Source organism: Diadema antillarum, unplaced genomic scaffold (genome assembly GCF_040938485.1).
Source record: "Diadema antillarum isolate AM-2024a unplaced genomic scaffold, OU_Dant_1.0 seq00000876_RagTag, whole genome shotgun sequence".
Classification (NCBI taxonomy): domain Eukaryota; kingdom Metazoa; phylum Echinodermata; class Echinoidea; order Diadematoida; family Diadematidae; genus Diadema; species Diadema antillarum.
Genome location: NW_027271740.1, coordinates 1,224,343 through 1,238,745, shown reverse-complemented (window position 1 = coordinate 1,238,745; position 14,403 = coordinate 1,224,343). Strand labels below are relative to the sequence as shown.

General features: G+C 38.6%; 1 protein-coding gene across 1 annotated transcript in view; it reads left to right on the top strand.

Annotated features, from left to right (window-relative positions):
• Window positions 1-6,152, top strand: part of LOC139740742 (leucine-rich PPR motif-containing protein, mitochondrial-like) — a 48,864-nt gene extending 42,712 nt beyond the window's left edge. Inside the window, exons 31-37 of the mRNA XM_071651309.1 lie at window positions 405-594; window positions 1,242-1,369; window positions 1,866-1,978; window positions 3,397-3,474; window positions 4,050-4,140; window positions 4,923-5,065; window positions 5,683-6,152. Of these exons, the coding sequence (XP_071507410.1) occupies window positions 405-594; window positions 1,242-1,369; window positions 1,866-1,978; window positions 3,397-3,474; window positions 4,050-4,140; window positions 4,923-5,065; window positions 5,683-5,769 (830 nt within the window). The 3' untranslated portion in view covers window positions 5,770-6,152. The remainder of the gene's footprint in view (window positions 1-404; window positions 595-1,241; window positions 1,370-1,865; window positions 1,979-3,396; window positions 3,475-4,049; window positions 4,141-4,922; window positions 5,066-5,682) is intronic.
• Window positions 6,153-14,403: the final 8,251 nt, after the last annotated feature.

Sequence of the window (14,403 nt, the reverse complement as noted above, 5' to 3'; positions counted from 1 at the left end):
CATGTGATCACAGTAGTAATGAAACTTGTCCCAAATATTAATATGATGCATCATACCTGGCAACAATGATCAAACCACAATATCATCAATATTGATTGACATGGAATAAAAATAACACTAGAAAATGAGTTAGTACAATCTTGAACAGCAGAGGGTGATAAGAGATCAGAAGAAACAAATTAACAAGTTAGAAATGAAAGAGACAATGAAGTTGCTTCAAGTTTTTATCACGAAGTTACGAGTAGGAATGTATTAAATAAAAAAGAAAAGGAAAAATATTTTAAATATCTGTATTGATTACGTGTTTGGTGTAATTTCAGCTGCATTAAAAGAAACTACCAGAATAAAAGTTTTGTTTGATTTGACTTCTGTGACGACATGCTTCTTTATTTGACTTCAATAAGGTGCTGAGAATGCCTTTGACCAGCTGTTGGAGAGTGATTTAGTGAGGCCATCTGGACTACGACTGCTGTGTGAGAAATACCAACAGGATGGAGATGTGGACAAGCTTCTCTCACTCAAGGACAAATTTGAAATCAAGACTTCTATGCAGTTTCCATTTTCCAAAGCTGTGCTGGGGGCATATGCTGTCAAGTAAGTTTAAAGTACCCAGACTGTATGAGACTAAGACACCAGACTAAGAAAATTAATCAACAGTGTTTGCAGTGCTTGTGCTTCCATTTTAGTCTGGTGGTAAAAGTATGTTGGTAAAAACATTAGGCAGGTTCGTAAAGTCCTGTATGTCTAAGCATTCATTATGCCATTTGACTGTAGACCATGTTCTCTTAGGTCATGCCCCTTGAGTTCCGTACATCACATTGAAAGAGAAGTATGCTCAGAGGTAACACAGGTAGTCATGCCATGCTCACAATTTCTTTCTGAGGTAGTTAATGAAGGAAGTTCTCATCAACTTTCAACTTCAGCATGGAGTAATAAACTATATCGCAGATGATGAGGGATAAATGAAAATTACTTTGTGGTACATATTTACAGTTATGCTGCAGTGTTCATGTGTTCAACACTTCACTTCAAAATTGCTTTAAAAACTATCCATTTAAGAAATTGCATTTTTTCTTTTAAGAGAGATGAGTTACGAAAATTTGGAAAAATGTTTGATATGTCCTGCAAAGTAAGTCGTGAAATGAATATTAAGCCACTCTGTTTCTCTGAGTTGGTAATTAAAATTGATTTAGATGTGTGCTTCTTATTAAAGGGACAAATGATTTTCCTCTGTTGATTAGGAATGACATCAGCAGTGCACTCCAATACATTGAGAGAGAGATTCAGGTAGAAAGCGGCAAGACAAGACGGATTGGATTGAGGTCGTTCTTTCGAAAAGTGATTCAGAAGAACTTACCACTCGATGAAGGTATGTGATATATTCTCTTTGGATATAAACACAACCACTGTCGTGAGATGGAAGATTTTGAAAATGAAGTTTTTGTAGTCACCTGAATGCTTTTCTTCTTCAAAGGGTTTGATGGGTCGTTACCATGGAGATAAGTAGTTATCAGAAGCTGTTGAATCTGATCTGATAATGGAGAGAGAGAGAGAGAGGGAGGATGTCATATCTCGGAGAATGAAACGTTTGTGTGCTTGGTGATCAGGATGCCTGGAAGACGCCAGGAGTAATCTAGTGGGCTTCTTATCTGTACAACTTAATCTATATAGTCATTTGACTAACCAGCAGAACCAGACAATAGAGCACAAAACATTTATGTGTTAACAGAGGAACACTGGTATTGATAGGTTGAGCATTTTGACATATGTAGAAATGTTAACTGACACACCATGGAGGGTCTGTACACATGAAGTCCTGTGAGTTATATCCTGTATTGTGAGAATGTTTTACTGTTATCTCACAGTGTACAACATGGTAGACCGTTTCTCTGCTCAGGAGGTGGATGGGCCAGCTTGGCAGCTGCTCTACGCCCAGCTGGATAGTATGAACCTGGAGGAGGCCAAGGCAGTGGTTGAGGTGAGTCCCACCCCCCCCCCCCCACCCCATCCCACCCCACCCCACCCCACCTCTCTCTCCTCAAAATGGCTTTGGCTTGCCTGTATTCTAGTGATCACATCATGTCATTGGAAGTGTGAACAGACTTATGTCATATATCATTACCCGTATCAGGCATCTGACCTGTAGTTCTACAAAATTATTTCCCTCGTACTACGAGCAAGATTACGTGCCAGCAGAGAGAAGAGGAGCAAATTTCCATATTCCCCGCTTTGGCAAATGCCTATGGGATTGCGTGTTAAAAACGAGGGGAATATATCATATGGGCACTTGGGCTCCCATTCATACTGTTGATGACGGTTTCTCATGGAGAGGTTTCGGGACGAAGGGCAAATTCCCATAGGTTAACATGCAAAACTAAAGGACGATTACTGTTATTGTGTGAGCTGGCTGTTCCTATGCGCACTACATACCCAGGTTTTGCAACGGAGGGCAAATTCCCATAGGTTAGCACGTAGAAACAGAAGACGATCCCTGTGCCTGTGTGAGTTGGCTGTTATACGCGCGCCATGTACCTGAACTGTGTATAGGGATGCAGCGCACAGCGTGGTGTAGAACTTGAGCTAGCGCCGAGTAAAATACTAGTACATGTACAGTGAATTGGAAAGTTGTAAAAAGTTACATTGTAATGATGTATTTCACTGCTCGAGATGCCTGAAATGGGTAATAATAATGATATAGACTGTCTACTTTCGGGAGATACGACATTAATTACCCTCACTAGAATTGTATTGCCCTCGTCTTTGACTCGGGCACTACAGTTCTAGTTCAGGCAATAAATGTTGTGTCCCCCTCAAGGCCAGTCCATATTATATTGATATGTTATATTCCTGTAGTCTGGCAATATGTAGAATGATGCTCTAATTCCATAGTACTAATAACATGGCGAGTGAAATAAGCTGGTTATTCTCTGCACATATCTTTTGTCACGTTGGTAGATTATTAAGTGGAGTAATCCGTAGGTGGTGATTAATCTTTCAAATGTTACTTTAAACCATACAAACCATTTGGATGAGCATTTAGAACTAATTATAACAGATGTGATGTATTACTCAGGTAATGTAATATTACACTCATGTGTTGTATATTACATACAATGTTTTGCCCAAATGAGACATTTCAAGACACAATCATCAAGGTTTGGGACTGTAATAAAGTTTCTTACTGTTACATCCTTCCCCTCTGAGTGGTTAATCTTTTACATCACAAACTCTGACTGTTCAGATACTATCAAAACCTGAGAAAAAGAGTTAGCATTGCAAAGACATTTGTGCATATCTGTTAAACATTTGTATGTGTGAGGGAGTTGAACATAAATGCATGATGATATAAAATTTCTTCTTGTCTTTATTTCATATTTGTGCTATTTTGTTGTTCAGAGGTATCCAGTCATCAAGGAAAGATCCACAGGATTTATTGGTTACATCATAGAGCTCATGGAATCTGATGCTGATGTGGTAAGTCTTTTTCAGCTTTTTAGCTCTTTCCATAATTCCACTCCCTTTTAGATATAAGTGTTAATTCTTTCCTACTTGATTATTATGTTGCAGAATGTTTCAAATCAATTTCTCCCAATTTTTGTTCATTTGTCTCCCTGTTATGTTTTCTAATTTGGAGGTGCGTGTACAAATATAACATGCTGATCATGAGGCGTGGACCCAGTACTATGTCTGAAGGAAATGATATAGAGCCTCAGAGTGCAAAATAAATTGTTGTATACACAACGTTAGCAGAATAGTGTGTAAGAGTGAATACCTAATGAGCCTTTTCAGTCAACCATACAAACTCATCTTCGACATGAAAGCTAAATTTGATGAAAACCACCTCAATATGAAACCTTCAGAATTGTCATTTTGTCTTGTACCACCACATTATTTTACATGATACACTATCATAATTTATAACTAATTTTCTTTTTACAATACATTAACAGCAGTCAATGTTTTCATAATTAACCCATAGAGATTTTACACATTTCCTTTTGACCTTATACGTTATATCGATACACTATTTCTTTTCTCTTTTCTGCCAGGTAAAAAAGGTTGAACTTGTGCTTGATGTGACCAAAGATGAGAAGTATTTGGACAGAGCCAAGGTGTACTTCTATTTGCTCAGGGCCCATGGTAAGTTGGAGTTCAGACTCTCTGCAGATTTAAAGACAGTTGTTCAGTTGTAGATTACCATGTTTTCATTACATTTTCTGTATAGTTCATGTACTGGATCACTGTGAATCACACCTGACTGAATAAAAAACAAGTCAGCTTTCCTCATACTATGTTAGTTGATTTTCAGAAATATATTAACCATGGTCAAATGTAGTCTGATTCAAATCACAAGCTTATGTTCAATTCTTATGAAAAAAAAATAGTTTTACAATCTTCAGATGGAAGGTAAGTCAACAAAGTTTTTTCTAACTCTGTGATATAGATACATATATATTTAATCTGCCTCACACCTACATCGTGACATTGATATTCAGATCCAGTTCAAGAGCTGGTGGTATGTGAACCTACAAGGTGTAGATGGAATTAACTCTGATTTCATAGTGCTTTGAACATGATGAGAGACATGATGTAGAATTAAATCACTCCCTCACAGACATTATTATGCCTTGTCTATGAGAACCACAGTGATGTAATGATGATTAGTTTTACTCCTGGTTAAAGGATTATCAATGGATTGGGGATTCCATTCCGACACTGTTAGACAGACACAATTCCTTGCATGACATGACCACGAAACACACAGAAGCCTGACACTTTGCTATGGAAACAGAGAAGCTTGAAATTATCTGGATTACTGGGAGGATATTTATCTCTTTCTAATGCAGGCATAACCATACTCCAAGAGTTTGACTAAAATATATGTATATATGTACTTTTTATATTGATAACTCTTCCATCAGTGATGAAGAATGACCATGAAGGAGGTCTGATGGTCAAGCAGCGGATGGAGGAAGAAGGGTTGCCGGTCAGTGAGTTCATGCTGAAGCGACTGGCTCTACTGTTGAGGAAAAACAACCAAGCCATCCCATTTGAAGAACCACAAGTGAGTAACTATTGATAAAAAGACAAGCATCTTTATTTTCAATATTGTTTGTGATAGGTCCTCCCTGGTACATTATGTTATCAGACTTTGCATTCCACAGCTCACTTTTAAGACATTTATTGTTTTAGTTGACCAGTAATGTCTTTTCATAATTCTATTTTCAAATGTATCTTCGTAGATGGTCAAGGGTTGTACATTATTATATGCAAATGAATGAAGATTACAGGCTTGCAAACTTTCCCTGAAGTCATGGTAACTGTTTACAGCTGAAATGAGTTTATGAATTACATTGAAATGACAGCAAATGTTATGGTGAAAATAATTTGTGTCTTTACTGATCTGTATTTGTTTCTTCTGCATTTAGGAAAGGAAGGAGTGGTGTGAATCCAGAGGGTTGCTATAAACAAAGGTTTGAACAGTTTGGGACTGAAGCATGAGATGTAAAAACAAGGCAAAGCTGTGCACTTGAGCATGTTAAGAAGTCCGCTAATGTGGGATTAGTAGGTGGAATGCTGGACAGATTTTAGTACAGTCATATCTTTTTGTTACTATTGATTTGTTTACTCAAATTGTTCTTAATTTCAATTCTGTCACATACATTTCTTTTGACTGCACAGAACTCCCTATCTTTTTACCGAGAGAAGCTGAGAGTGGAGATGAAAGATAACTTGCCAGAGATCCAAGTCACTGAGGAGGAAAGCTGATGGAATCCAAGATATTCTCTGAACTGTCACTGATGTATCATTCTCACCACTAGAACTCTTGTGTTGACAATATTCAGCCCTGTCAGGGAGAATTATGAGACTGTTTGGAGCTTGGATATGTTGTCCACAGATTGACAATAGCTTTGCTGCTGCAGGGTGTGGTCATAGTTTGTGATGCCTGTAGTGTAATGGAGGCTGGTTCAACTTTCTCTAGAAGTGTATGAGAAGAATGAAGAATCAAAGGTTGATGAGGTAATTGACTTGACGTTATTCATACTGTAACCTTGTCAAAGTGACAGAGAGGAATTCATTCTAAAAATTATTGTTTCAGAGATATTAGAGTGATGGAATGCTTTTCAAACCTCCAGTTATTTCCCAAACTAAATCGGATGAAAACACTACTCTCTCATTATCTCTTTCTTCTGTTTTTTTTTTCTGTAAAATTAAGCAATCTTTGGTGATTGATCTTACATTTATCTAAATCAGAAGAAATAAAAAGAGATATCAATTACACTGGTTTGTGACATCTAATTTTCATCACGCATGCATGCCAGGACTTTGTTGATGCAATGTTGACACAGACTCTGTTAGAACTACTAAGATGACATTTGAATGTGCAGAGAAGTGCTTTGTGAGCCTTCACATTATCCTTTCCCTTTTTGTACGGGTTCTGCCAGATGTGTTTCGTTGACTAAATTTTTGCCGAAATTCACTCAAAACAGAAGATCTGTCTTTGATCAAATGGTTTTGTGGCATTTGTGAGGAACATGACAAACTGGAAAATGTACATTAAAATTTGTAAGCATTACTCTGGTGTTTAATCTACCTTGTCTAAGATACTGAATTACATGAAACCTCTATCAAATTACCTTTTTAAGTGGGAATAATCATGTTTGGCTATGGAGATTATTACACATTGTTACCTGTCAAAGTCTAGTTTAGATGATAAACAGAGTTGTGGTCATTGTGAAAATCTCCTTCAAGGATGAAACACGTCAAAATGATAACACACAATGTACATCATATATAATAGTATGCTGAACCAGATCTTCAAGACACTGTGGAAGACATTTTTCCCCCTGTTCCGTTTCATTCAGGGCCTCAAGAGTCAATTTTAAAGGCTTGAAAGGAAATTTAGAAACCCGCAGATGTTCCATTTGATTCAAGGGAACTACACTGTTACAATTATTTGTCTTGTAGATACATTAAGTATTGTCACCTCTGCTTAGCGTTATAACCAAACAAATAAACAATACAAATACATACCGGTACTGTGGATGATGTTGCGGCCTGAATTTTTACTTCGTTGTAACCGGAATTTCATTATAACTGTGTTTGTTATAACGGGAGTGCACTGTATAACAAGATTCTCAAGGAAACTTCAGTGGACCCAGCAGCTCATTGTAATAAACTTCCCCTGTACCAAGTGTGGAAGAAAAACAACCTATATCAGTTCATATCAAACACTGGTGATGCAGTGATTACAGTTTTCACATTGACTGATGTAGGGGAAGACTTTGGGGAAATAAAACTGTTTGACATTCATTCCTGTGAAATATGTTCTGGAATAGACTACTACTGTAAAAACATTTTACTTCCCTGTTTACCATGATGTCAAATGAAATGTGACCTGTGTGTCATGTGTTACTGTTAACTCACCATGTTGTAAGCTTACAGCATGGAATGCCTGCCTTCTTCTCAGGCACTGGTACCAGGCTTAACGCAAGAGAGTAGCAGAATCGTACCTATTTTATTTGTTACACTTTCTGCATTATACTATATGAGTTTTACCCAGTGGTTTTAAATAGTCGGTTTGTCTGAGAAAAAAAATGAGAAAGCACTGCATTCAATTATATTATGAGAATGTATTCCTGAACATCAAGATCTACCGAGCATCATTTTCATCTATTTAATAGATTGGCGAATTGAATATGCAGAATATGATGAAAATCTTGTTCCTGTTTTACTTATTCATTGTCACTAGACCTGAAATGATTGAGAGATAGTGAGAAGCGATAGAGAGATAGTGAGAATGGGAGTTGCATTGTGCGAACACAGTGTAGAGATATATACAGTTAACCTTGCTTAAGTTGACCTCGCATAGGTCAAATAATCGCCTTAGTCGAAGGTCTTTTCAAGTCCTCTTCTCTTTACATTCTATTGATTTTAATCCCTCATAAGTTCAATTTTCTCTAAGTCAAAGGCAAAACGAGTTTTTTCCTCTCCCCCCCCCCCCCGTGCCCCCTGTCACAAATAATCAATTATTTAAAGACCAAGATGAACAATAAAGCCTTTTTTTTAAAGAAAGATATTATTCAGAGGGGTGAAGGTGAAGGTGCGAGTTTCTTCAGTTTGTCTCCCTCTACAAATTAAATTTGTTAAGATCGCAACTGCTGATCTGTAAATTAACAAACATGTCGGAAAAAGGGAACCAGTGGGACTCGAACCTGTCATCTACTGCTTTCCGGGCAGCGACTCTACCACCAGGCTGTCCGTGGTTGCCGGCAGTGACACGAACGTGGTTCCTTTTTCCGACATGTTTGTTACTTTACAGATCAGCAGTTGCGATCTTAACAAATTTAATTTGTAGAGGGAGACAAAGTGAAGAAACTCGCACCTAAAGGTTTTTTTCTTGTCTAAAAGTTGTCAATTTCATGACTGAAAAAGCGAAATTACACTAAATACACTAACAATAAATACATTATCATATCTATACATTAGTATTAACTTATGAGTAAATGTAGTGTATACATGGTAGCTTTACGTCCTCGAGTGTGCCCACTGAAACATACCTTTAGTAAACCTTACATTTTGTTTTCTTTTCTTCTCTGCTTTCTGGCAGTATAGAAATATTTTTCATTGCTCGAACAATGCGATCACGTTACATTTCAGACGAATGGTAAAGTGAAAGTGGCTCGCTCGCTCTGCATGTACTTTAGTAAAATGAATAGTTTTCATAATTTATGATCATAGTCCTTCGCAGTGATTTCTTTTATTACGTTTAATTCCCTAGAAATTTAATTTTAAATGCTCTATAAACGCGACAAAAAGTCCCTACCGTTGGAAGGGGTGCCCTCCCACACCCTTCCCCCGCTCGGTCGCTTCGCTCCCTCGCCGAAGATCTCACACCGTCACATAATGTACCCTTCGTATGTTATGATCATAGTCCTTCCAACTGATTTTTGTTTTTCTCAATATGTTAATTCTATAGAAATTTGCTTTTAATGCTCTATAAACGCGACTTTTGTACAAAAAGTGTTTACAAAAAGTCTGGTCGCTTCGCTCCCTCCCCGAAGATCTCACAAGGTCACATTAATGTACCCCCTTTGTAATAATCACAGTCAAAATGGGTTTTTTTTTTTTGGACCCATAGTTTCTATAATTTCCTAATCATCTGAAAAGTTGTAAGACAGGTGTGAACACCAATCCCCACACGGCAACCTAAGGGGTGTATCCCCTGGCTCCATCCCCTCCTCATCGGTTGCTAGTTACGCCTCGAAAAGAAACAAATACAATGTACGAGTTAGACTTGGATAAGAATGAGACCCTTCCTCTTTTTGTCGATGATAGTACATGTAATTCAGGAACATGTTTTGGGAGCACTTAAGAAGGTTCGATATTTGGCTACATAAGGAAAGGAGAGCGAAAGTCTTGTCTAGTGCTATATTACATCAACAGTGTATGCTAAGGAATCAAAGTGTCGCGACGAGGGCTAGTAAAACTTGTGTTCAAATTAGAAAGGAAAGCGAAATTACAATGCAACAACGAAATTACTTTGAAAAGACAAGTGTACCGAAACTTTATGAATGTAGTTTTTTTTTTTCTTCTTCTTCTTCTTCTTTTTGCAGGTTAACGTGAAACCGAGAGTATCAGAAGACGGCAGGTTTTTGTCGATGTACATGTTTAGGGATGCGGCACGAAAGAAGCAAGATTTCGTACTAGCAAACGAAACGAGGAAGAGAGAGGGAGGGAGAGAGAGAGGGAGAGAAAATGTGTGTGGGTCTGGGGCGGCCGATGAGAGTTCGTTGAACCTTCGTTGGGAATGTTCCATAAACTAGGTCAAGGGGTGACGTGATCAAAGGGCACACGCTTTACACCCTAGATTCTCACCATGACTTCCGTCACCAGCAAAAACATGAACTAGTTGTGCTTATAATGTCGAGTGAAAAAAGGAAGGAAAATTACGATTGGGTAGGTGCTGCAGAAGAATTATGGTTTATTTCGCTCGAAGTTAATTGTATAACGTAAGAAAAAGTGGTAATGTAGTTTTTCCCAACGCGTCTGTATGAACAGTTCCCCGATAACTATATAAAGACAAATTTCTGTATGTTCCGTGGTAATACTGTACATGTATCAGCTATTTATAGGTTTGATGTGCAAAATGAATTCGGAGGACATAGGGCAGCACTAGATAAGGCAATTCAAGAACGACTTTCTAGAGTCACGAGTATGAAGGTTATAAGCCCGTGAAAATGGACTTGTTTATTAACGAGGTTCCATTGTACATGATCAAAGTCTAGATTATTTCATGTACGATATTTTTTTTTTCTATCTTCCACTCGAACCTTGAAGTGATTTCTAGAGAATGCATCATCATTCATTCATAAAACAAGATAGACAATTTTCGTTTGATCCATGCATATAAACCCCTTATCATGTTTGCTGTTGTCTGATGTGAGTCCATATCGTATTTGTAAATAAAATACGCTACAAGCATATTTGCGATGGTGATAGAGAATAAAGACGAACTTTTTACCACTCTCCTGCCATGATTGACATCGTAGGGCCTATAATTTATATTTTCTTATGTAGGGCCTAATAAGTAGCCTCAGTTCATGCGCTGGTCAAAATAAACGGCAGTCGTCAAAAGCTTAGAGCCTTGAAGCTCACTGGCTAAGTGTGTCTTGGAAATCATGGCTCCAAAGTCAAGTTTGATGCCGCCGTTTGCGTATACGTTCTTGTTCCACGCAACACATCATGTGCTTGAGAGCTTTTTTTATCAGAGACATGACTATAGCATGTTATGTACTTGTACTACCCTTCCGTTGGATTTCCTTTCGAACAAAGGAAAAACACCAGAAGCAAGAATTAGCCAAAGACAATGTGACTTTGTCAAGAGGAATGTGAGACGGAGTGATATTATCATGATCTCAAATGAGAGGACTAACACAGAAATCAATTTCGCGACTTCCTCTGCTCAGTGGGACAGGTAGTATACGTGCAGTATATAAACATATGTGTACCTCCGTTTCATTATTAATTGGATGACGCGAAATAAAAACCACGAAAATTTCAGAACATTTTATACTAGACGGTCGAGATGGTTCAGTTGGTAGCACGTCAGCCTCCAGATCCGTAGGACCCGGGTTTGATTCCCAAGTCTCACTGAGCAAATATGTGCGTAACCATACCGTCCCCTCTTGTAACAGGCAAAACATTCTGTCCTTCGGATATTGGGCATAAAATGGAGGTCCCGTGTGTGAGAGAGTCACAACTCATGCACGTAAAAGATCCCACTTCATTCATTCATCGCAAAGAGCAGGGTGTTTAACCCTGTGAAATGGTCCCGCGCCTCACATCCAGCTGGACCCCATGGAAGACCAGCTAGCTGAATATGGATTATCCAAATAATTATCTTCTCAGATGGAAAATTAAACAAATACACACACATTGACAGATATAGGACTAATTCATGATAAATACTTCATAGATGGAGGTGGTTATTCTTTTTCCTTATGGGAAGTTTTAACTAGTAGTGGAGTACGTAGGGCCTGTCTCTGATCCCCTCCCCCTCTTTTTGTTATGCACATGTAATATGCTTATTTTTCCCCCTCATCACAGCTCATACGACCTTCGGACAAAGTTTGATAGAGTAGGCTGCATACCACAGGCATAAGATAAGCAATTCCATCCTCTAAAATGAAATCACTCGCTCTTGGTGATACTGTTTCGAAAATATTTGTCTTAGCGGCAATGTGTGAATAGTTAAATCTATTTGTGTACCGTATAATGCCTCTGGTGTCTTCACGTATGTAATGGGCCCTATTAAATCTACAACGGTATGTACTAGGTGTTTCAAAAAACATTTCCCACTTTTGATCATTAATAGTCCAAAAACTATTCATCCGATAAAAGTGTCATTGATATGAATAATAGCTGAAAAGTGTACAATTTTGTTGAAGGTAATTTGGATGTGAAAGCATAAATCAGTTTCATTAAATCTAAAATTGATTTCGTAGTAAGGTTTCAGAGTTTGGTCAAATTTTAATCCTCTGTACAAAAATGAATTTGCACAGGAACCAATGATGTGTATGTGAGTGTGTGCTGACAATGGCCCTGAACAATGGACATGCCTGAACCACCTGTTGACTAGGCGTCAGTCTCGCGCTCCCAGGCACACGAATGCTTAATCAATAATTCATGTGGATTGCCCTGGGCACTGCTAGTCTGAATTCATGCATGGTTAAGGGTGACATGCATGCACATGGAAAAAGTACTTTAAAGCACATGCTTCCATGTGCTTGCAAACACCACATTTCATTCCAGCTGGCAATCATTTTCAGATTTTGCTTCACATTATCACGAAATCTGGGATGTAAATAAGCATAAATGATCTAAAGTTCTTCATTTTAATACAACTGTCTACTAATAGTCTGACAAATTTGTCGCTTTTTCGATAAAAGAGATCATTTTTGGTGAAGAGTTCAGCAGCATTTTTCATCAGGGTGATTTGCTACACAGTAGATTTATTTAAGGCTCCATATACACAAGTGTATACTCTGATTGATTTTCTTTGCTTCCTGTCACCATGTTTACGACAGAACAGAAGGTATTCATTGTAATTTCGTTTTTCAGAAGTAGGGAGACCGCTCAACGACGGTATCGGCAGCCGTTTGACTTTACTCAGATACTGCCAGAGGCTGAATAAAGACTAGTTGTGAGAGTGGAATTTTTCATGAATTAATAATGAAGCATTCAAACCCTGGCCATTGTTCAGGACCATTGTCAGGTTGTTAACCACACACTCAGATACACACCCATTGACCCCTGTGCAAAGTGAAAGTTTTGTACAGAGGGTTGAAAATAGGGCAAAATCTGGAACCTAACTGTGAAATTAATCATAGATTTCATGAAACTGATTTATGTTTTCATATCTAAACCACCTTCAGCAAAATTGTACACTATTCAGCTATCACTCATATCAATGACAGTGTTATCTGACATATAGTTTATGAATTATTAAGTATCAAAAGTGGGAAATGTTTTTTGAAACACCTAGTATAATTGATGTGCGTGAGTATCTATGTATGAAGAGGATCTGATGCATGTAGGTCTACACATAAATATATTTCCGTGAACCATATATAGGGCCTATATCCATACGCGGAATGGTGGGTCTAGGGCCAATACCCCCCTGGGCAATAACCCTAGACCCTTCCCCTGACCCTAACCCTCGGTTCTAATCTTGAACCTAATCCATACCCTCAACCCAAACTCTAACCCTAAACCTAACCCTAACCACGTAATCTTTGCTCTAACCTTATCACTAACCAGTATTTAGCCGGGGATTATTGCCCTGGGGGGGGGGGGGGGGGGGGGGGGTAATTACCCTGATACGGGAATGGTCAATCCTCTCACGACCATATCTTGGTACTATCTTTGTAGTCATTCCATCGCCATTTGACGGAAATTTTACCGGATATCCACACTCTGCACAGCATTCCATATCATTGCAAATAAAATGCCAGTTAGCATGAACTCGCACAATTCTCCCCATGGGATGCATAATACAGCGAAATTACATCTGCAATGATTTTCGGAAACGGAGGAGGCATGTTATCATAGGCCCCTAAAGCATGTATCTAAGATAAACATAAGCCAACATGCATGTACGTGTATTAATAACAGCGACATTATCATTTATCTAATAGAAGAACCTTTCCTCCCAGTACTGTAGCACGGAGTTATCTTCGTATACAAAATGCCTATAGGTTCCTACTGCCTTATAATGAAGACGATCCGCTATCCATGAGAGCTCTCCCACCTCTGTCTATGTAATGAACATCCCTCACCCTGACGTGCAGTCATGAAGATCAAAGACTACACGACATTATGTTATGATGCCAGGATTCCCTGTGTCACCTCGTCAGCAATTAAAGTCTTTACATATCGTGCAGCTATCTGCTCGATGTTTTTTATTCCCCGTTTTTGTTTTCCTGCAACATGTCAACAAGATTATATGAGAGTAAAGTTTGCTTGTATCGAAAGATATTTGCATCATACGTTTGCTGTGTATACGTTACACGGAGAGATATATAGGCGCATACGAGAGGTATAGGGCTGTGGGCATTCGTGTCACCTGGAAGCCACACGTACGAGCATTTGACAGCTGAAAATAAATACGCACCATCACCATTGTATCTCGCAAGCGACCGAGTTTCTTGTCCCGCATGTTACCAGTCATGTAGTATCTTGACGATCGATAATGGGGCGAAGCGGTATCCCGTGCAGTGAGAGTTGACTACCTATAAATTCCTGTTCAAGGGAAACAGACTGCTTAATAAAATCGTCTTAGGGTCTGTATCCCATGGTCCAGAAGATTTTCACCGACGGGATCTAATCACGTGACCAACG